This window comes from Chaetodon trifascialis, chromosome 20, assembly GCF_039877785.1.
Source record: "Chaetodon trifascialis isolate fChaTrf1 chromosome 20, fChaTrf1.hap1, whole genome shotgun sequence".
Taxonomy (NCBI): Eukaryota; Metazoa; Chordata; class Actinopteri; order Chaetodontiformes; family Chaetodontidae; genus Chaetodon; species Chaetodon trifascialis.
The window spans coordinates 5,759,350-5,782,174 of NC_092075.1; the positions used below are offsets into that span (position 1 = coordinate 5,759,350).

The 22,825-nt window shown below is 43.5% G+C and overlaps 1 protein-coding gene across 1 annotated transcript in view; it reads right to left on the minus strand.

Annotated features, from left to right (window-relative positions):
• The window catches only part of LOC139348987 (sarcoplasmic reticulum histidine-rich calcium-binding protein-like), a 58,646-nt gene that overhangs the window by 30,256 nt on the left and 5,565 nt on the right, over positions 1-22,825 (minus strand). Inside the window, exon 3 of the mRNA XM_070989425.1 lies at positions 13,510-14,153. Within this exon, the coding sequence (XP_070845526.1) occupies positions 13,510-14,153 (644 nt within the window). The remainder of the gene's footprint in view (positions 1-13,509; positions 14,154-22,825) is intronic.

The window sequence follows — 22,825 nt, forward strand, 5'->3', positions numbered from 1 at the left end:
AACATTATACTTCTACTCTACTACATCTCAGTGGGAAATATTGTACTTTTTACTCCACTACATTTGTCTGCCAGCTTTAGTTACTAGTTTTACTTCTTTTCAGATGACATATTTTCATGTCCTTCCCACTTATCTTCGAATTTGGTGATTTTGAGTTTTTCTAATAAACTGAAGGATTATGTGTTCCATCACTGGTTGGGAAAATTCTCCTTCTTCTTGAGCTAAATAAACTATTTAAACCCTCGTGGATTAGCTGGAAAAGCATTGTCACAAAGCTGAAAACTGGGCTGTTTTCCTTAGCTTCTGAAAAGTTGAGTTTTTAGAGATATGTGGTTCTCACAGGACTGCAACACTGCAAGGCAATTGAACCATTTGCGGAAGAACCAGATCAGACATAAATTCGGATTCAGTCAGAGTTTTTATATATTTTAAAGCATGTCTGGAAGAGAGATTTAAGTAAGGCCATGAATTAAAATCTGATTGGTAGAGGGCAGCCTGCAGAAAAGCCGAGCCCTCCAACGCAGCGCATCCCGAGCGAAGCGGGAAGCGCCCGAGCGAGGAGTAGGAGTAGCGTGAAGCTGGGATCATTGATCAGCAGCACGCCTTATTGGTTTCTTCTGAAGTCTTTATCACCACGTCCCCTCCCACTTCCTCCCCCGCCTCGCCTCGTAAATTCAGAGCAGCTAATTGGACATGACTGCGTTTATGTTCCAGCTTCATAAATTTCTTTCTCTGAAGGGAGAGGATCGATTTTCCTCGAGCGCAGCCTCCCGTAGCAGGGGAGTCTCTTCAAACGCTCCCCCTCCTCTCTGCCCCACCTCACCTTTTCCCCACCTCTCCACCATCCATCCTTTCTCTCTCACGTGTGCTCCCTCTCTCTCCCTCTAGACTAAACAGGTAATCTATAACTGACCTCCCCTGCAATCATGAGCCAAGCAGGTTTACGCCGCTCCCCTTTTCGTAACCACAACATTTCTTTCACACATTTCAATCAACCCCTCTCGCTCTCACAACACAACTGACAACATTTTTTAAACAAATCATTCCCCCCATGCTCATTATCTGTCATTATCTAATGGAAGTTGTTGACAGCAGAAGACCACCAGTGTTTTAGATGTGTGTCCTGTCTCAGTCCTCTCATCGTGTCTTTCCCTCTTCCTCCATTTCTCTCTTCTTTCTCAGTTTTCTTTTTGTCCGGCAAATCCCAAAAACCATCTCAGGGAGAAAACATCTTCTTCTGGAGCATCTAAAGGAGCTGAAGGGACTATGTGTTTGGGGTCTCCCATTCAACACACACACCCTTACATCCGTACTGTACACACACTTGCTACGTTCAATGTGAAGAGGTCACCGTGTGTTTTTGTCCAGCAAAGAGACATCTTAAATTATTCAAAGCGCGCGAATGACCTTGATTGTCTTTGCAATCCACACCCTGTGTGTGTTTGTATAGTGTGTGCGTGTCTCTGCTATGCAGTGTACGCGGATGTGTGACCTCCCTGGTGTGTATGTGGGATGATTCATTATATTAGCACAGTTTGCTCTGTTTGAGTTAAAAAGTGTGTCTTTTAGTCAGTGGTTTTGCTCTAGATAGAAGCATGGATGGAGAGATGAAGAGACGGAGAGAAAGACTGCGTGTGACTAAGCGCATGAGTAAATTATTTACACAGGATACAGTAAATGGCTATTGCGTGCATTCCTAGCCGGTGCTTGGGCCTGAGAGCATCTCTCTGATTGGTTGGCTTTGGCTGTGTCAAGAACAGGAGGCAGAGTCAGGCCCACTTTGAGCTACCTGCTCTCCGAAGTACAAGTATGTATGCACAGGACCAAATAACTAAATAATGGAGCCTGGGCACATCCTGTTCCCCAGTCCAGACCTCAGAGGACAGTTCTCATGAGCACAGCAGAGTCAGTGTGTGTGTGTGTGTGTGTGAGTGTGTCTGTGTGTGTGTGTGATGCAGCTCAGGTGTGGGTTACATGCCAGCTGCGTAAAATGCTACTGTTTCTGCTGGCCTTTCAAACTGCAGCAGTAATTAATGTGCAGCTTTCATGGGATTTTGTCACCCCGGCTGGTTCCAGTGACACTTTGTTTATGAGAACAAGGCACAATTTGTCAATAACTTCCTGGTACTCCACATCTGACTCACACTGAAAACATGTTTTGGGTCCCTTTATTAATTACACCTAAACTAGTACAGCATGGTGTACAGCATGTTGATTTATGTCTTCAGTGTGGCTTCATGTAGACTTTATTTGAACTATTTTTTAATCAGAACCTTTTTTTAAGTTTTGTGCTCATGTCATTGTCTCATGTTTGAGTGTTTGCCTGTTCTTGTTCTAAAAGTTCAAAATAACTTTAGAAAACAAACAAGCAAAAACAGCGTGTACAGTGATCCAAAAATTGCACAAGCACAGCCTGCTCATTCACTGGAAAAACAAACAAACAAACAAACAAACAAACAAACAAACAAACAAACAAACAAACAAAACTCACTGCTGTCCAGTTAAAAAGTTAAAAAAGTTAAACCTGGCTCAACTTTTGCAGTGCAACGTGACATCAGTGCACATTCCTGAAATCCCGTTTTCACTGTTTAATTCACGACTGGACCAACAAAAGTTAAAATGATGTCAGCGCAAAAAATAAGACTTTATGCATAAGCAAATTTTATAAAAGTAATAAAGTTTGTATCTGTGTTCAGTACGCAGATTTAAGATCAGCAGTTTCACCTTGTTTTTTTCCACTTGTCTCTGCGTGATACTAATGAAATGTTTTTGTCCTATAAATAACATATGCTGAATGGTATCACCCATGAATAGACGCACTCTCAAAAGTCACTGACCACTGTGATGGGTGACCCTTATTAATTCGTCCACACAAGACATATTTTACTGGCATTTGGCACTTGGCGGGTGGTAATTTAAGACTCTGCATGCCAGCATTGTAATATTCATGCTGCATGATGCAGCATGAATGATGCAGAATGGCTGACACTGTTCCTACTGAAGCAGCCATGTCACTGCATTTTAAGGCGCCCTCCACTAAAGAGAGTCTGTCCTCGCTCCATCCAGCCCCGATTGTCCTGAGATCACTGTGTAACTATGCTGGATATTAAAGTGTAATCTCCCTGCAGAGTCCTTACTGCTGCTGAATGTAAGTAACACCTGGGGAGAGAGGAAATTGGGCGTGAGTCGGAGGGGAGGACGTTATTATACATCCTCCTCTTATTTAAGAAATGAACGAGGTGGAAGAAGTAAAGGGGGTTGGGAGGCAACGGGAGGAATGAGAAAGTGATGAAGAGACAGAAACTCTCGGGCGACATGGGGTTTGGTGGGAGGGTTCTTCCTGTTGTGCAGTCCCCCAGAGAGCCTGTGGACCCCCAGGGGCGATGTGGATCGTTGGAGGATCTTCATGTCTTTTGTGTGCGATATCAGAATGAAAAACTCTGCTGAACTCAGAACAAAATACACTATGAGACGATATGCCCGCCACACGAACTTTTAAACCTGAAGTGTGAAGGCATGTTATTATAAATTAACACAGCAACACATTCGCAAACCTGCACCTGCGGGCCTCCACCCGTCTTCACCCGCGCACCTCGTTTTTCGCACAAACACAATTACTTTACATACTTTCTCTCATTTTCTTAGCCGCATGTCCTCTCATTTAAATGATAAACTCATTTGCGGAAAGTCTCCTGAAAGTCACCAAACACCCCCACACACCTAAAGATATATACACGTACAAAACACACACATTCAACTGTTCCTGTATAGCCATGTGTGTATTAGCGTCTAATTCCAGTGAGACCGTGGAGGGGAGGATGCCTGGGGTGGAGGAGCTGAGCTGGGATCAGCCAGAGGACAGGGGTTAATATAATTATCCTGCTAAAACCTTGAGACTGAAAGAACATCATTAGTCATAGGGAGAAGAGAGCTGCCCGAGGAGAGGAGGTGAGGAAAGAGGAACAAGGGAGGAGAAGAGGGAAGGAGGAAAGGAGAGCTTCAAAACATAACAGTGCAGTTAGCAAGACAATTAGTACAAGGACTAAAACTTGGGGGTCTTTGTTAAAAAAGAAAAAAAACAGAAAGGACAGTGTTTACCAGTGATCTGAACTGGAGCAGAAATGACTTCGCTTATTCAGTAATTACCATATTTTGCTTAATAATCTACATATAAATTAATTACTTCTGGTTGTGTCGCAGAGGCCCAGCACTGTTTTGAAATGAATGGAATGACCTCTGGTTTGTGCAGATTTAATATGAAGCTTTCTTGAACTTTTTTAGACACTGTTAATGTTCTTACTAGCCAGCAAATGAGCCGATGGATAATAAACCACATGTCTTCAAATGTGTGCCGTTTAGGGCCAAGAGAAGGACTGATCCAAAGACAGCAGCAGGTGAATTCAATGATCAATCCCGCTTTCTTGTTCCTCACCAGAAAAGAGCCATGTAGGTCGTCTGTGCAAGTCGGTTATTATGTCCCATTTACGTTTACTGTCAGGCAGCGGCCTCTAGTGGCTGTAGTAAAGGAGGAAGTCAGGTGATGTAGTGTAAAGAGCAAGAAAGCCTTCATATGGAGGGGTCTGGGTGGACGAATGGGTTAAACAAACACAGGACTTTCACCTGGGGACACTGTTCATGTCCCCTGTGAAGTCAGCAGAGACTTATTTTAACTTATGTAACATACTTATGTGTGTTTTACAGCAAGTTGTTGATTACTTAGCAGTTCCCGCTTTTTGTTCTTTACTCATTTTGTGGTTACAGCTCAACATTTTGTGTCTCTCTCAAAAGTTTCACCAAACTAAACAATGCTCGCATGACATCACCTGCCGCCTTGTTTTGCTGGATTTAAACACACGCAGACTCTCGACCCTCCAGGCCCCAGGATGGGGGAACGCTGTGGTAAACTGACTTCAAAAACTGATTGATCACAGTGTGAGCTGGTGTGCGTGTCATTATTTGACTTATTTTCCGTCTCTGGCATTGAGACTGCCGTCGATGAGCTGCTTGTCTGTGCCCATCTGCATGCTCGTAATGACGGCGACAGGAAGACGCTGGTGTGTTTTTGAACACACCATGCCTGTAATAATGCTATGCTAATTAATGTGGCTGACTGAGAACAAACCATCTTTCCAAGGACACCCTCCCTCTACCTCATGTTCTCCCACTTAGAATTCCCAGCATGCTTTTCAGCTTTAAAGCACGCTCGTGGTATCAAGAGATTCCCCCCTCACCAGATGCTGGGTAAGGCACAGTGCAGGCGCTGGTGGGGAGAATTCTTTATTGTATTTGTGAATTTAAAAGGATATTTACGGGATGAATAATGGGGGGGTGTGGAGGAAGAAAAGAAAAATCTATTGAAGAGCGAGGAGATGAAAAAAAGACGTTTGTCTGTGAAACAAAAGGCGGGGAATGAAAGGAAAACAGGCAAAATCGCTGACTTTAACTTTCTTCCCTTCTGAGGGGAAATAAACTGTGATTATCAAATCAGTTACAACCGTTGTGTCATAAATCATCGCATATGAGAGGAACAATGACACATTCCTCATTGCGGTCCCTCAGCTTTCTGCATGCCTTTCTTTTCTGGGAGTGCTCATGAATGATTTAAAAAGTGATCTGTTTCCAAGGCTCGGCTGCCTCCGAGGGAGACAGAACAGAGGGGGAGGAGTCTGAGCGGGATGGGAGGATCCACGCATGAAGGTTTCCTGTCTTTGGTGGCAACGCATAAGCCTCCGCTTCTATGTTCTCCTCATCGCACATCAAACATGCATCGTATATTTCATTCATGAGGGAGAGCGGAAAAGCGGTTTTCTCATGAAACAGAATATTTCAACCGAGGTTGGAAAACATGGAGAATATGTGTGGAGACTATGTTACCGTGCTCTGTGGCAGCCGTGTGAACTGGAGAATAATATTTACCGAGCATCGCACCTCACATCATTCATCACAAAATCACACACCCCAGCTAGTCCCATGGAACTAGGAGTTAATCCATCATCTGCCTCCCTCTTTTCTTTCTCTCCCTCTCCCCCTGATCCAGGCTTATACCTCCCATCCTCTCACCTTCACTCCGCAAAGGACGCGAAAGAAAACTTTGGTGTAATTCAGAAAGAGTGGTGACAGTTTCCGACGTCAAAGTCACCCTACGCGGGTAATAACAGACACAAAAAGACTGGAGGCTCCAAGAGGGAGCAGAGGAGGAGCATCTGCTCTTCCTTGTTCTCTGGTGGAGAAGATGGACAAGCCTCGAGGCCACAGATTCCTCGCTGTCTACCCTGTCATCCCCATTCATGCTTCCAGTACAACAATAAAACCTTTGTAATAGTCAGATTTAGCCACAGTAAGAGTCTAATTAGTCCATCCCTCAGGAGGCATGTGACTGCAGAAGTACAGATCAGGGTTACTGAAGGTTTGAATATTTAACGGAGCGTGTTGCAGTTTAAAATTTAAATTTTGTTTTTGTTTTTTGGCATAAGTGATCAGTGGAGAGTTAAGCTTTATACTTCAACTGGCCTGGTTTGCTTTTTCTTCCTCCATATTCCTTTAAAAGAGTCCTCCACTGATTTATGATGGCATTTCACTTCATTGTCAGACTCACTCAGTTAAATCCTGAGGCTGTGTGTCAAAATCTAGCTCTAACAGCTTTACTCTATCAGTTTATTGTATCAGTCTGGAAATATTAAAACAGATTTCATAGGGCCCTAAGATAGACATTTTATTTATTTTTTAAGGATCTCAATCGATGCAGTACAACCAGAGACGTCGTCTTTTTGTATTCCACACATTCTTCTTCTTTGTCAAAACTGGACACCTACATTACCCACAATGCAACTCTTCATTCAGACCAAGCACAACCCGAGCTGCGTCGGTGCGGGCGTTTTGCTTAAGGTGCAGGTGAGACAATGGAATAAGATCCAGGAGGTCCAGCTGGAGCTCCAGATTAATGCGTTTAAAGGCTTTATCAGGCGCCACAACACTTCTCTGAATGGTTTGTAGTACTCACACACAGGATTTCACAAAAGTTGTCACAACAATGTGTAAAATCAGTCCCGCTTTATTTATCTAGGACCCCTTGGATTCACCTTACGACACCCAGGTTGGGAACTACTGTTTTAGTCCAGTGGAGAGTTTTTCATGTTTCATATAATCTTAAAGTCTGAACAATTTGTTTTAGCTTACTTTACTGAGTTTCTATTTTTTTTTTTTTTTTTAAATATTTACTAATAAAATAAGGTTTAGGTTAAAGTTTTAATGAATCATAATAAACTTGGTCCAGATGTGGCTCCGCATGGGCAGAGAACAAGTGAACCTTCTTACCCTGTTTACATCTGGAAAAGGAAAAACACATTAATGAGATGGCGTGTTAATATCAGGTGTTTCGGTTGCACCTTGACATCCAGAATTGGTCGTGTAGTATTTCAGAGTTTTCAGGCTTATATCATGATCTGATTGCTGGATAGTTTGCACACATACTGCACAAAGCTCACATTAGCAGCACAACGAAAAAGAGCAAATGTGATGATTGATGCGCGCTGAGCATTGTGGGCCAAATGCACGGTGATGTGTGTGTTCACTGAAAACACATGGTCGCATTCTCAAGAAAGAACTCCACCCAGCCCGTTCACTCTTAAAAGATCTCTTACTCCATCTCTTCCTGCTAAGCCGAGGAAAAGCTGCAAGTAGAAGCAGCAGCTGGCGAGTCGTCCCTCTCTGGAAGGGATTTAAGAATGAACGACACCTGTCCAGAGCATTCCTCCCCTTGACCTGAGACGCACCATGGTTGTTGAGCCCCACTTAGTAATTAGCATACTGAAATCTGACCTCAGTGAGGGCAGAATTGAGATAAAGAGATTGCTTATTAAAATCAGGTGTAAATGCAAAGGCCCCGAGATCAGATCAGATGTCATTATCCAGATTATGTATTCATGACTACAGCAGCAAATTTTGTGAAGCAGGACTTGTGCTGCTCCTGCTGTCATATTCCAACCACAAACAGACGAATGAGCACATCTACACAAACATTAAAGTCGCCGTTAAAAACTGCTCCGACTGTCCTTTCTCTGCTCTGAACATGCTAATAGATAGCGGTAAAGTTTTCGGTGCCGGTCTGTTCGAGTCTGTGAGGAGATGGAGAGCTTAAACCTCTCAGCACATTAGCTGCATCAGCAGGGGGCCAGGATGGCTCCGAGAGGAACACAGACAAACGACGGATAAATGAGTCAAGCAGGCATGAAACAACATGACCATGTAAAAACACTCTGAATATCATTAGCATTCATATGGCTTGTTTTTCTGGCAGGTCTGCTTTTAACTAATTTTCACTACTGGAAAATAATTAGTGGTTGGAAAGAGATTGGGCATTTAGACAAGACTGGGCCTATGAAATGTAATTATGGGTTAAAGCCCACAGATTTGAAGCACTGCATTGTGTTGCACTGCTAGTAGCAGCTGTAGTAGTAGTGATGGTACTAATACTATTATGGCTCTTTCCACATTTTTAGCTAGGCTAACATCTGCAGGGGAGGCGGTGTGGGTTCAGACTGAAATATGACAACATCTACTTGATGGATTGGCACAGATGTTCCCAGATGATGAATCTTAATGACTTCTAGCGCCATCATGAGGTTAGCATTTGTGGTTTTGTGTGAAAGGTCTCAACAGTTATTGGATGGATTGTCAAGACACAGACATTCGTGTTCTTTTCAAGATACATAAATACTTTGATCCTTTAACTTCTCCTTTCCTGACCTGCAAAACTGATGACTTCTTGTCAGCCTCAGCTGTACTCGTGTCAAGTGCTAATTAGATTTAATGCTAGCTTGCTAACACATTAAACTAATATGATGAACATAATACCTGCTGAACATCAGCATGAAAGTATTTTCATTGTAAGCATATTAGCATGCTGGCATTAGCTTTTAGCTCAAAGCATCGCTGTGCATACAGTATGCTGCCTACACAGAGCTGCTAGTGTGGATGCAGACTCTTGATATAATTTACAGTAGAGATTGTGATAGAAATTCCATTTGTTAGTTCGTTGTTCCTCAATAAATATAACCAAAATCAGCAAAATAGTGGCACTGGTATTAAATAAATTCCCTCCAGTTTGCTCAGAAATTAATCCATACTTCCCCCTAAAACTTTGCTGCTCCCATGGTTCGGTATATACTTCTTTTTCAAATTCACGTTTGGCCAAAAAACAAACTTTTAACAAATTTTTCTTCCTTCTATCTTGTTTGCTTGGTAGTTTGCCAATTAGGAAAAACACATTTTTAAAAAAAATCAATGCATTCAGTTATATTTAAAATGTATCGATTCCTTGAAATGCCAATAATGGGTTCATTTTTTATAAAACTGATGAGATTTAACATAGTATTTTATAATTTATTACAAAATATTTTATTTCACCACGTGCATGCCGGCTTGACAAACTTAATGGGTAAATGATCAGTGATGTCCACCGCGACGGTGCGGTGACGTTGTACATGTGCTGAGGTTTTTTCCTCGCTTGCTGTGCTGACTGATGGAGGGGAGTAAGAGACAGACTGCATACTTGGCTTCTCTTAAATGTCATTCCCCCCCCCATCAGCCAATCAAATCAAATTGAGAGGTCGGGGAAAAGAGGGCCTGATGCTGCAGCGATTACCAGCAAGGAGAGAAAAACGATGCAGACCTCGCCTTCCTCCTCATCCTGCTCCATCTCCTCCTTTCCGTCTTGGCCCTAATCCACTTAGTTGCCTCTTCCTGAGCTTACAGTCTTTCCTTTATTCCATTATAAAGACCCAACGTACGACCTGCTGCTTATTTCATTAAAAAGACCCAATCCATGACCCCTCGTCTAATCCATAATGCAGACTACCGGCTGGCTATGGCCCGCTTTCGTCCACACCACAGTCCAGTAGAGCGGGTGACAGAGGGAACAGGGGTGCAGAGATGGAGATCCAATGAATGAGGTGGAATTTGAGAGCTCTGCTTATGAGTCAAGCTTCCTGGTGAATATGATTTCACTGATGTAAATGATGATAGAGTTGAGGCTTTGCTACTCTATCTTTGATGGTTGGAGATGGCTTTCACATGGCCCATCAGTGATATGGAAATGGCCACATCTAAGGGCTGAATATAGCCTGTTAAATGAGCATAAAGCCCGAGGCTCTCAAAACCCCAAACACCTTGGCTTAGAGTTTATATTGTAGTCAGTGCTGTAGCTCATTACAGTTAACCTTGGGAGAACTTTGCAACACAAAGTGAGCTGATGCTGAATCACATAATAATATTCTATCGACTCAATCCAATTTGAGTTTGCCTCCACTCCCTCTGTTTGACCCTCTCTGCCCCCTGCGGAATCCTTGCCCCACCTCTGGCTGCCCTCCACCCTAAATGCCCTCTCACATCTCGCTCAAGATCCAGTTTGCTGAGTGTTTTCATCGCGTCCACAAATCTAAATTTACAGCCTCCCTCCCGTCAAACCGAGCTTCCCTGAGTTTGCACTTAATGGCCTATCAGGTTACGTATTTATTGATAAAGCAGCACTATTTAGCCCTGAGTACCTGCCTTCCCGCATACCTGCGCCAGCTCTTTAGAGGCCGGCCAGTCACTCTGACAATGCAGCGTCAGATAAAAGAGACACGTCCCATAGAGGTAACATCTTACACTGGTTGATGGGAAAAAGGGCTTGTTTTGCTGTCTCTGTCCAGGCTCAGCTCAGGTCATTAAGAACAGTTAACTAATAATAATTACTTTCAACTGGGTTCAGCCAGAGGGCCACAGCTAGAGGCCTGGGGACATACAATACGGCCAGGAAGTGACTACAACCCTCTCTCCATCGATAACGCCAGCATATCTCATTACTGTGGCGACCTGCGGTACACTGCCACTCGGTCTTGATCATATAAAACCCATTTCAGTGTGCCGTCCCCGCCGGAGCACTCACAGAATGGAATATTCATTATTCAAATTTTAAGCATTGGAAATCCCAATATGTTACTAAGGCCAGATGAGATGAGATGAAATAGCTTAGCCTTTTGTCCAGGGAACATTGACTAATCGTCTCGCTCCCCAAAATCAATTTCCCAGCCGTAAGCATCAGACACTCCTGATTGTACTGTACTGTTGAAGACCCCCCACCACTATCACCTAATACTCCTGCTGGCTGCCCAGAATAACTTATTGATTAGTGATTATGTTACGGGAGGTGTGGGTGGCCGGGGCGGAAGACGGACTGGCCTCAGTCATCTCCACAGGGCTAAATTTAGGGCCTCTGTTACCAGATCCAGCACATACTGACACTATCGCCAGCTGTCACCGGGCTCTCTTGATGATGAGAGAAACTAAAAAAGTGTTCTTGAAGTATAAATATGAAGGGAAATGTTTGAGAGCTTACAGTGTGTGAGTGTGTGTGTGTGTGTGTGTGGGGGGGGGGGGGGGGGGGGGGGGTTCAAGCAAATTGGCACAACATGGAAATCAAGATGAATGATAAATTCCTCGATGTGGTGTACTTGTGGACCACTAAATAATAAGAATAATGTTAAGAAATAAGAGGGATGGTTGATTATTAAATGTGCTGGTTGTGTTGGAGGTGATGGACTGATTCACCCCCAGGGTATTGGGCTGATCCCTCCCTCGCTCTCTGAGTCTGTGCTGAGCCTGAAAAGTGGCTGTGATCAATACCTGCAGGCCCTTTCCACAGTGCCAGAGGGGTGTGTGTGTGTGTGTGTCTGTGTATATGCTGTGTCAGCATCCACTCAGGACTTCATCAAACACACCCCCCCATACCTCGACTCCACACGCACAAACACATAAAACGCCCCTCTCAAACAGTCGTTCATTTTCACTTTCCCCTTCTCACCCACCACCACTATCTCTCCCTTACACACACACTGATTTCCAACCCTTCAGAGGACATTACATTGACTTGCATTCATTTCCTGCAGACTTACACCAATCCTAACCATAACTGCCAAACCTTAACCTTAACCCAAATCTTCACCCTTAAATTTTATGATTTGCCTTATGAGCACTTGCATTGTGTCCCCATAAGGACGGCAAGTTCCCACAATGTGACTGTGTAAACAGATTTATGTCCCCACAACATGAGTAATACACGTCCCCGCCCCTTCACACACATACATAAATTCACGCCTCCTTCTTCCCATTCCACACCATCCCAACAAGGATGTTAAATACCATTCAAATGTCAGCCTGCCGTATTGATTGGAATGATAATTCTGAAAGGTACGAGAGATGGCTTGTTGATGCTAAGCAGGCGCGTGATGGCCCGAGCATCCTTCACTGTCACAAAGTTGCCATGTAAGGGTTCCCGGCTCCCCCGGCAGAATGTGGATGGTGGTTTACGTTAGACCACCGAGGCCGTGTGTTTCTGTCATTAATCATTGTCCTCACGGGCCGCTGACAGGCAGACCAGGATTCATGTCGAGAGAGATAGGGTCATTTTAAAACGCCCTCAGATCACAGCGGCTGTGTGCGAGTGTGTGTGCATGAATGTCAGACCAGAGGGTATGTTCATCACCAGGTGGTTTTGCTTTCTATGTCACGTTTGAGGAAAGATATTCAACAGTATGCCGCTTGCTTTATGATTGAAAGTGTGCTATCTTTTGTTATTGATTTGACTAAACTGGTAGTATTTTATCTTTTATGTGGAAATAGGCATTACTTCAGGGGAGATTTATAAAGGATCTGTTCGCCCAGTGTAGAAAAAGACATGTTTTCTGCTTACACTCAATGGTGTAGCCATGCAGATGGTTTGTTTTATCTACTGCTGTTTTCAGACTTCTGTTAGCCCAGTACAATGCAGGTGAATTGAACCTTATTTGTGGCTCTCAAAGCTCTGAAAAATGACACTTGGAAGTGGTATCAATACTAAATAGTTTTCACTGCATCTACTTCCTGCTGAAGAAAATGTCCCTGTGAAAAGCCTTTAGTTTGTGCACTAGAATAAGCCTTAAAGTGGACATTTTACTGACACTCAAGAGTTTTTGTTGTGCGACAACAGTGATAATGTGAGTTTATTGCACACTGTGGAGGATGTGTCTCATAGCATCTTTGAGTTCATGATATGAATTCGAGGCATCACCACTTCCACACCAAGTGCCTACAAACTTCTTGTTTATTTCACTTTCATTCTTTTTGTTTGTATTGTGTTTGTGTGTTTTTCCTAACCTTTATTCATAAAGGGTGCTGACAAAGTGTCTTGCTAGCCGTTGTGATTTCATGTCATATTCTGAAGGCTTGGTTTGTGGACGTGGATAGTAGCAGCTGTAACGCTGTGAGAATTTGGTTTTGCGGTCTTTGGTCGTCAAAACTGTTTTGGTTTGATGACACACCACATAATTACAATTTTGCTGAATAGTATAGCTCTCATTTTCTTATTTTGAAAGTGTAAACAAAAACCTTGTTGGTCCACATGAATTCTGTTTTTATGTTAAAAGAAAGTGGACATGTATCAAACATATATGGCAAAAATGGACATCCTTAATAGTCGACGTTGACCCTCACCTGGCAGGTACCTCGATGTTGGAGATGGCATAGAAGTACTTGAGCAGGTTGTCTCTCTGGACATAGGTGCCTCCGAGGGCAGGCCTGAGAAGCCTCAACCTAAGGTTGGTGAAGGTGAAGAAGTCCCTCAATCCCTTCATACTTTCCATGCGAGTGTACAGGCTGTCCATGTTCTGTAGCCGTGGTCCCGCAAACACAGCAAAGCGCGCCCGCACCTCAAACTTCACGTTCTTTTCGTTCTTGGAGCCGACCCAGCGCGAGTACTGCTCAGTGCAGATGACCCGTGTGATGTTGGCGGGCGATAAGTCGCGCACACGTTTGGGTGGCATGTTGAAGGCGTCCATGCAGTCGTCAGCGTAGAACTGGTAGGGCTGCCAGGAGCGTCCGTGATCCATGGACTTATCCATTACCATTATTGTAGGACGGCCATACTCAAAGGTGATCTGGATGTCGTCTGTGAGCTCCAGACTCTTGTTCCAGGCCATAGTGATGTTGGCCAGCAAGGGTTCTGGGTGGCGTCGCCATGTGACCGTCTGCCAGTAGGTGATTAAGCCGTTTCGTTCACGGTCCTGCATCAGCTGAGGAGGATGGGCCAAGTCTGGATTAGAGGCATCACACTCGTCACTGCACAGGTATGGATTCTCCTAAAAGAGAGATGAAGACAGAGCGGTCAGGGTTTGAGAATGAATCTAATCATATGCCCCTTAAGTCAAAGAGTCAGGGACAGATTTACCCATCGGAGGCCCTGAGGACAAAGTTAAGCTTTGGGCTTTGTGCATAGTGTGTGAGTCCTGTTGCATTGAAGTATAGAGCATAAAGCAAACTACACAGTTTTGTCATATTTTGCCCAGAATCCCACGAACCAACAAGTTCTCCAATGACAGAATATGGACTGGCCCCAGGTTTGGTTGTGGTTAGTTAGTGGTAAATTTAGTGAACAATATATTATATAAACATAACATGAACTGGTATAATTAAGGCGTTAAAGCATGAGCCACCTTGTTGCCCTTATTATTTCAGTTTGTAATGTGCTTTGATGGTGCATAAAATTGCAATTAGTCAAAGTACTGTCAAGTAATTGCAACACAGTGAACATGGGGTCTTGGGGTCCCTGGGGCAGTTGCCTGCTTTGCCCATTTGGTAATCCACCATGACAGACTCTGTCAGAATGTAATCTCAGCTAAAACGTCTCAATTGATGAAGCAACAACAAGTCTTGCAGCAAAATGTTTAGTTCAGTGTCCCAATCTTCTACAGCTAAAATATGGATGTTCCCCTTTATATAGCCGTTTATCAGCACTTCAACTTTTTCTACTGTGTCAGTGACTCCACAGACACATTCATGTTGTTCCCACAAAGGGTGCTGTGTATCTAAATGAGGAGTGCCTTCAACTCCTCGCCAAGAGGGACAGAGAGCTTAAAAGTAAACTTGCCAAACAACACAACAGGAAGTGTGAAGGTCAAGAGGATCGTGCATCATCACTGTCTTTGCATAGACAGCAGAGTGCCGCTGCACTTTTAACTCCAGCGAATTGATCCTCCTCTTCTAGTGATGCCAAGACTTTCAAGCCGTGGCGGCCTCTCCACAGAACTGAGAAGTCAACGGGATTATTCACACTCCTCACAGAGGAGAAGGGGCCTCTTTCTACCTGCACTAAGAGAAGCCTTTCACTCTCTGTTCGCAGATTTCAGGCCGCTCATCGTCCTTTTCTACCACAAAGATAAATTCATTATCTATTCATTTCCACGTTACAAAAAATGTCACGTCCGTACCTCCCGTGACCTGCATGGAGAGTTTTCACAGCCCTCCGCCGTACTTCAGGTAACTTTCTAAATTTCCAGTTCCCAGAATCCCTAATTCCATCCGCTCGTCATATTGAGACATTTGCAGACGTTTCAGTCAAATTGATGCAGCTTACTGTTGTAAGCCAGTTGTCTGACATCCTCATCACCACAGAAGTTAAATATTTGCACAAGGAAATCCCAGAGATACACGCAGTCATCTCTCCTGGTGCTTAATTTGCAAAATGCAGCTGTAACGCTGTTTACAGTGTATCACATTCAGGCGGCTCCACATGCCCCCAGGATGTACTAATTAGACTGACAAGGGGCTATTATTTTCTCCGATATTGAGTCAAACAGTCAATCAATGGATCAGAGGGGTCATTATTTGTACCATTTGCCCAAGTATTCATTACACACAGCCACTGGCTTATTTTGTAATACTTCAATGTACACATTTGTGGCATTACTTGAAAATCTAAGTCCCAAAGTTGTGTAACAGATTAATTAAATTTTCTCCCCAAAAATCCCAGCAGTTTTCTGCTATTACATTTTATTTAGGTTAAGGATTAGCCGCTGATGCCTGTGACACTCGGCAGTGTCTCCACTCCGGTTTTCCACACTTGCAGTGACTGACTACATTTTATAGCCAATGCTATCTTTCCTTTATTTAATGGGAATTCAATAGTCTTTCAGAATTTTACTGCATCCTGCTTAACAAGCTCTTGATGGAGTGCAGAGCATGTCTTAAAATATCCTCTTTTTTTCCTTCCACCTCCTCTTCCTCTCCATCCTCTCCCCTTTCTTCTTTGTTTTGTTCCTTTTATTATTTTAACTCTTAGTGTTATCAGTACTTCCAGTTGTAGTGTTTAAAAATGCAGCCAGCTCATCTTAAAATGCTGTTTGGTGAGGTAATGGAAAATATGTTGACAACAATAACTACAGAAGAAGAAAAAGCAGATTTACTTGAGTGATTATTTTTGGAATATTTTTAGATATTTGAATAATATATCACAAAGAACAAATGACAAACAGTAGTAAGAAGAAAAGTAGGCGAAGTAAAGACTCAAATCTACCCCCACAGTGACATCAAATGATTGCTTGAGCAAGGCACTAAAACTTTAAAATTTGACCTGCATGGGACAAATAAGTCAGTAACAGAAGCTTGTTTGTAATTCATAGTGTTCATACATCCTCATCTTTTAGAAAAAATTACTATAATTTGTTTCTGCATAAAACAAATCCTGTTTGACTTTGTCGTCAGCGTGACCTTGTCGAGCACTGGGCCCTTATTTATCACACATTTTAAGAATTACACCCAAGGAGACTCGAAACAGCCGATTTAGGAGTAAAACAGTTGAGAACGACTCACTTCTACTAAAGAGCAAAGACCTTCAGGAGCTCCCAAGTGTGTATGCTCAGAGCAGAAAGAGCCAATCAGATGTGAGGATTTACCTTACATCTGCCTCTTATGTTTGTATGTGATTTTCATTTCCGTTCTGTGGGAAATTCGTAATATCTGTAGTACATAAAAAGTGATCGCAAACAAAATCAATGCCAGCTTTATTCTTGTTGCTTGTGCCCCTGTAAACTCAAGAACAATGCTCAAATCAATAGCTAATATCGGGCTGAAACTGTCCTGTTCTGAATCACACATGTTTCTTCTGCTTTTAGAAGATGTGTGCTAATGTCTGTCTCATCTCAGATCTGTCTTATCCAACTTAAGAGACCTCAGGAGCTCTCTTAAATTGAGGAATCTTGAAGTCCTAAGAAGTCTGATAAATAGCTTTTGTTCTAAAAGTTCATAAGTCACTTTTATCTTTCACTTAAATCCCCAATTCCACATTTAGCAGTTTGATGGTAATACACCTGATTAATGTGCCTTTTCTCCAGTCATTTCTGAACCATATCTAACATTAAACTCAAGGAGAATCATAAAAAGACACATCTTAATGCAGGGAAACATAAAATGAAATGCTTCATGCAGATTCATGCTTACTCTGATTTGACTGATGCGTAAAATTAACACTGCAGTATTACAGCCTACTAAGCTGTTTATCAAATTACAGCGGCCGTATGACTAAGATACTGAATTTACACTGAGAGCATGAATTAACCAAACTTAGGGAACATGAATAAAATGTAAAGCTGCAACTGCTGGATAAGATTGCATGAAGACTTTAAATGATATTCTCCTCGTAGTCTATCTTTCGAGTATCAAACACTTTAAAGGCGGTGGTAAATAGTTTCATCCTTGATGGCGGCTGCAGTCAGCAGGAGGCTTTAACACGTGCAAACCAACGCACAATCACACGCGAGGACTGAGGTGCAAGTTGTGTTTAGCCATATTTGCGTGGAGTGACTGTAACATACTGAGCATGCAGATGGAAAGTGGACGTTTCTGTGGATGTTTGAATACTTTTCCATTTGGAGTCCATTGCGACTAACATGAATTCAAGCTGAGCAAACTTCCTACAGCCACCTTTCACGCCTACAAAGGCTGATTGTTCAATACTCAAAGGATTTTGGGCAAAATATCACTTCAAACAGCACTTTCTTCTGTATGATGTAAGCTCCAACGCGAAAGCAATACTGCATAATATCGATGTACTGTGCAAGCAGAGATCGTGTGTCACCGCTTCTTTCCAGACTTTTTCACGTCTGTTGCCAAGAAGCTGCATCCGCCGACAGTTCTGCCTTTTGAATAAAGTCATTGGACTGTACCGAGGGAAAGTGAGCAGTCAGTCAAATCCACTGTACTGGTCTAATAACAAAAGCAAAAGTTACAATCCTGCGAGGCTGAGATTATAAATCATGTGATTTATGGTGACAACGCAGAGTGGGAAAACTCCAAACATAAGCAAACGCTGAGCCGGTGCTGAGGGAAGCTGTGCGGCACAGAAGACCATACAGGATCATAATGTACGGGAAGACGCAGCAGTGAAACTACAGTATCTGTACACCAAAAAACTGCTGATAATCTATCTCTCTCTCTTCTCACTGGAACGACACAGCGGCATTGTTATCTATCTGATAACCCAATTATCTCCCTTGCACTGACTCAGATGGTGATCACTGTCAGCGCAAACACATTTAAGATGATAATCTGCAACGCTCATAAACTGCAACCGGAAAAGGTAATTAGAATTAGATGAAGGCGTTTAGAGTGAAAGTCAGTCGCTCCTTTTAGTGGAAAGCTACTTTGCGCTGTGGCGGCCCAGCTGCTGTTGTAGCCCTCCATTAGCACACCTCGTGACCTTATTCCAGACACACGTTTAGACACGCAGGAGTGGATTAGTCGGCTGTTGTTCTCGGGATGACCCACGACCCACAAATCCTATTGAAAATGATCGCACTGTCACACTGTCCCAGATACAATGCATGAAACTGCACACAGGGTAGCTCCTTGTGTGCAGGATCATCCACAAACTAGACAAGAAACAGTGATCAATAGATTTTTTTTTACATCTTGTTGTCTCTTTGCCATTTTTGAGTGCAGAAAGCTGCACGCTGCTGTTCATCAGTCTGCTCTGACCTCTCCGAGCCCATTAGGATTAGCTACAGTAAAGGTGATATGTACTGTAATGTACACTGGAAGATTTTTTTTTTTATCCCCCATGAGAGACTTACGCGAGGTTATGTTTAAGCCCTTTGTGCGCCTTGTCCTCCTTATCCCACTCTGCCTCCTGCCACTGGCCCAGTATATATCTATGCCAGGATACACACACCCACGAAAACCCGCAAACACACTCTCACACAAACACACACATACATACACACACACAGATCCCGGCCAACTGCTGCGGCAGGTGGCCCGCACTGCTAAGCCCCTCCAGCAATTATCCTCGCTGGGATCCTGTCTCCACGACAACAGCCGCCACGGTGCCCCTGCCGATGAGTGACTTCCTTGTTTTTGCTTGTGGGATAACAATGCGATTCTGAACACTCATTAATGACTCCTCGAGTGCTAAAGTTTGCTTCACGCCGCAGCTACGAGGGCTGATTGCGAAACTTAAAAAAAAATAAATAAATAAAAAGACCTCCAAAGAATTCATCTTACACAAGCATCAGTTTAGAAGTGAGTTATGTCGGCGTTTGAACGCAGCTGCATCACTAGCTGCCTGCAGAAACAGTAAGCTGCCGCTATGCATTGCCACAGAAATAAAGCATGAAGAAAACTGTGCATCTCTGTATGCCCCCCCCCCCCTCGCTTTTATGACCATTTTTGTCCCCCTCAAAATATTTTCTGTCACCGCCTTGCCCTCTCTCTCCTCTTTATGTCTTCCTCCACTTATAGGAGTTTCTAAGTTATATTGCTAGCAAGGGGAATAAAAGTAGGGAGACACACACTCAGAGAACACAATTTATTTTGTTTTGGAGAAACATCAAATGAAATGACCCTCCCATTAAAAAGGCCACAGAGGGGAAGGGAAAGGGATATTGCTTTTTCACTTATAACGTTAATCTTTTATTTTGTTGGAGGTTTTTCCATCATACTGGAGATTCCTGTTACCTTGAGTGAAGATGGTGTGTGTGCGTAGCTTGAAATTGCTTACATTCATGAGTCTGGATGTGTGTGTGAAATACATGTATAAAATCATATACCTGCATTTCACTTTAATTACCTGAAACAGTGATTATTCGCTCGCTGCAAAATGTCTCGCCAAGTACCAGACAGCAGTCGGCAAGTGTAAATGTGTCTTAGGTGTGTGTGCTTGCGTGGGCGGGTGTTGTTTATGTCTGTGTGTGTGTGTGTGTGTGTGTGTGTGTGTGTGTGTGTGTGTGTGTGTGTGCGTGCAAGCGAAAGTAAATGTTTACTGTAGGCATGTGTGATTGTGCTGGAGGAGGAGAGAAGAAGGACGGAGCAGGGACACCATGCTGCTCCAGAGCAGCGGCAGAGCTCGTCCAGCTCAGATCACCACAGTCGGACCAGGACGAGTTATATTAGGAAGTCATCTAAGAATCCAGGTATTACTGAGAGCAGACACACTGAAAGAACAGAATATCAGGGAGAGTTTTCCTGAAGTGCACTGATGAGGTGAATTCAGGTAAAAGCTATTATCTTTTATTGATGTCTGTTATTAAATCTAAACCAATCATGAAGGAGGAGATGTAGATAAAAAGAGGCAGACAAGCTGGAAAAGGATTTTCAGCTTTGAGACGACTGAGTCTGGGATTGTGCAACAGAGATCTTTACATTATTTTGTACTTTCGGTGTAGGGTTGCAGCCGGATACTGGTTTCATGGTATACTGTGGTTTCCATGTACATTTGCTTATGTACGGTATTGAATTCTACCATATTAGTATCATTTAAATTGTTTGAGTTTATATAAAGTTTCGTGTTTGTCAGGACGTAATATTATGTGAAATTATAATTTTTTAAAGTTTTTATTCTTTGAAGGGTCATTGTAACTGGTAATTATACTATACTAATAACTGTGTAATACTATATACCGTGATATTTTCTGAGACTACCCAGAAAATGTCATTCTGTCGCAACTTCTTCTTCCTTTTTATAGTTTTTGTTCTTCTTCCTTGCCAAAACTTGGGGCCTGCATTACCCACAATGCAACTCGACCACAGGCAGTTCAACCAGAGGTTCAGTTGTGTTATGCAAGCGGAGGCTAATGTAGCCGCGTGATGAGGAGCAGGCTACAGAGGGCTTGTAACCTCTCCTCTGTCTGACTCCACACCCCCAGATTTCACTTTCAAACCTGTAGTCTTCAGACCTCACGCAGCTCCCTCTGGAGCCACAGGAGGCTTTATGCAGCTTCTTTCACATATGTAGTACTCCCCAAGACCTGTAAACAGACTTTGATGTACAAAACCAGCTTATTTCCCCTTTAATTGAGGAGCTGCGTTGGAGGGATGTTCTGTTGTTCATCAGCCTGGGCGATGTTATGGTGTTCACCCCTTCTTCATGACATTATCCTTATCAGTTCTGTGGTGCTGGTTTTTAGGAAATGCAGATTCCAGGAAGGACAGTGTCAATAAGGAAAAGGATCACATGTCTCCTACAGATTTTCCAGAAAGTTCCATAAAGAAAAACAAATCAACAGAAATCAAACATTTGTCTTTGAGTCTGACTGAAAGTAAACACTGAATCATCCCTTTAGAAATCCTTGTATACGAGAGGATCTCTGTTGGTTTCAAGTTTTCTGGAAAGTTGCGGGAGACTTGTGCTCCTTGCCCCAAAGATTGTTGTTTTTGCTATCTACATTTCTGCTACACTTCCAAAATTTGGGGAATTGTATGGCACGAACAATCTTAATAGCAGCAAAGAGTGCGAGTCTCCGACAGCTTTCCACACAACAGAAATCATCTCAAATACTTCTGCAGTCGCTTCCAGGGGACTTCTTTCTGTCTGTGTTTTTCAGATAGATTCTGTTGCATCAAAGTTTTGTTGGAAAGCAAAGAGGCTCGTGCTCCTCACCCCTTACAAATCTCTACAACAGAGGGTGGTGGTAGGTAGAATTCTAACGTGAGCAATAATCGTAAGAGACACAAATATGATAATGACAACCAAGTTCATAAATTTCCCTTTAAATCATCGCTCTGATGTTGTGGCCGGTCTCTCTCTCGCAGACAAACACCGGCTCTGTCGTCTCTACGGTCTCCAAACAGCCATCAGTCCTGAGATCCTGACTGCTAAGACAAGGCGGTTTACTAAGTTCACCTCGGGCTGTCTAAGCACCTGCAGCCAATCCCTCTTAGTATCACCTCGGCGAGGGATAAATCTCACTTATAACCATCCCCCCGTTCTGCCAACACATCTAAACACACTCTGATCACTTTCAACTGTGTCCTAATGGGAAAGCAAGCCATGCCATTACATCACTCCACCCTCCCCCGCCTCCCGTGTTCGTACAGTCGCTCGTTCTGTCGCTCTCTTTAGCTGCCTGTTTCTTTCTCTCTGTTCCCTTCGTTAATTATGCCCCGCACTGTCAAACCTGCTCATGCTGCGACCAAATTCACCTCTGAGGGTGTATTATTAGGACACTGGCCACCTGGGCTCGATTTCTACCCCAGGGAGGTGCATCAGGGATGGCCCACCGCTGGGTGTGGGTGGCCCTTTTGCATGGCCTTGATGGCCTACTGCTGGGCAGGGCAGGCCAGCCGGGCCTGGCAGGGCTACACTGGGCAGGGAGTATGAAGCATGGCCATAGGCCCAGTCTGGGAAGCACTGATCCACGCTACCAGCTGCCATCTTCCTCCCCTTCCTGCATGCTCCCCTTCCGCTGCTGCGCGGCTTCTCTCTCTTCTCATGTCTATTTTTAGAGCTGGCTGATTTCTACCTTCTAAAACGGGCATATGTGTTGTGGAACAGGAAGGTGTGTTGTTGTTTTTTTTTTTGTCTTTCGAAGACATACTACTGTGCGTGGTCGGCTGAGCTGTGCACGTTTCACACACCGCTGCCGGTCCCGTCAACGGCGCGGCAAACTGTACATTCTTATACACATGCACGCATTCCCATTTGCATTCGGCTGCTCTCTGTTCTCGGCCCCGAGAGAGATGGTTGATTGAAGGTTTCGGT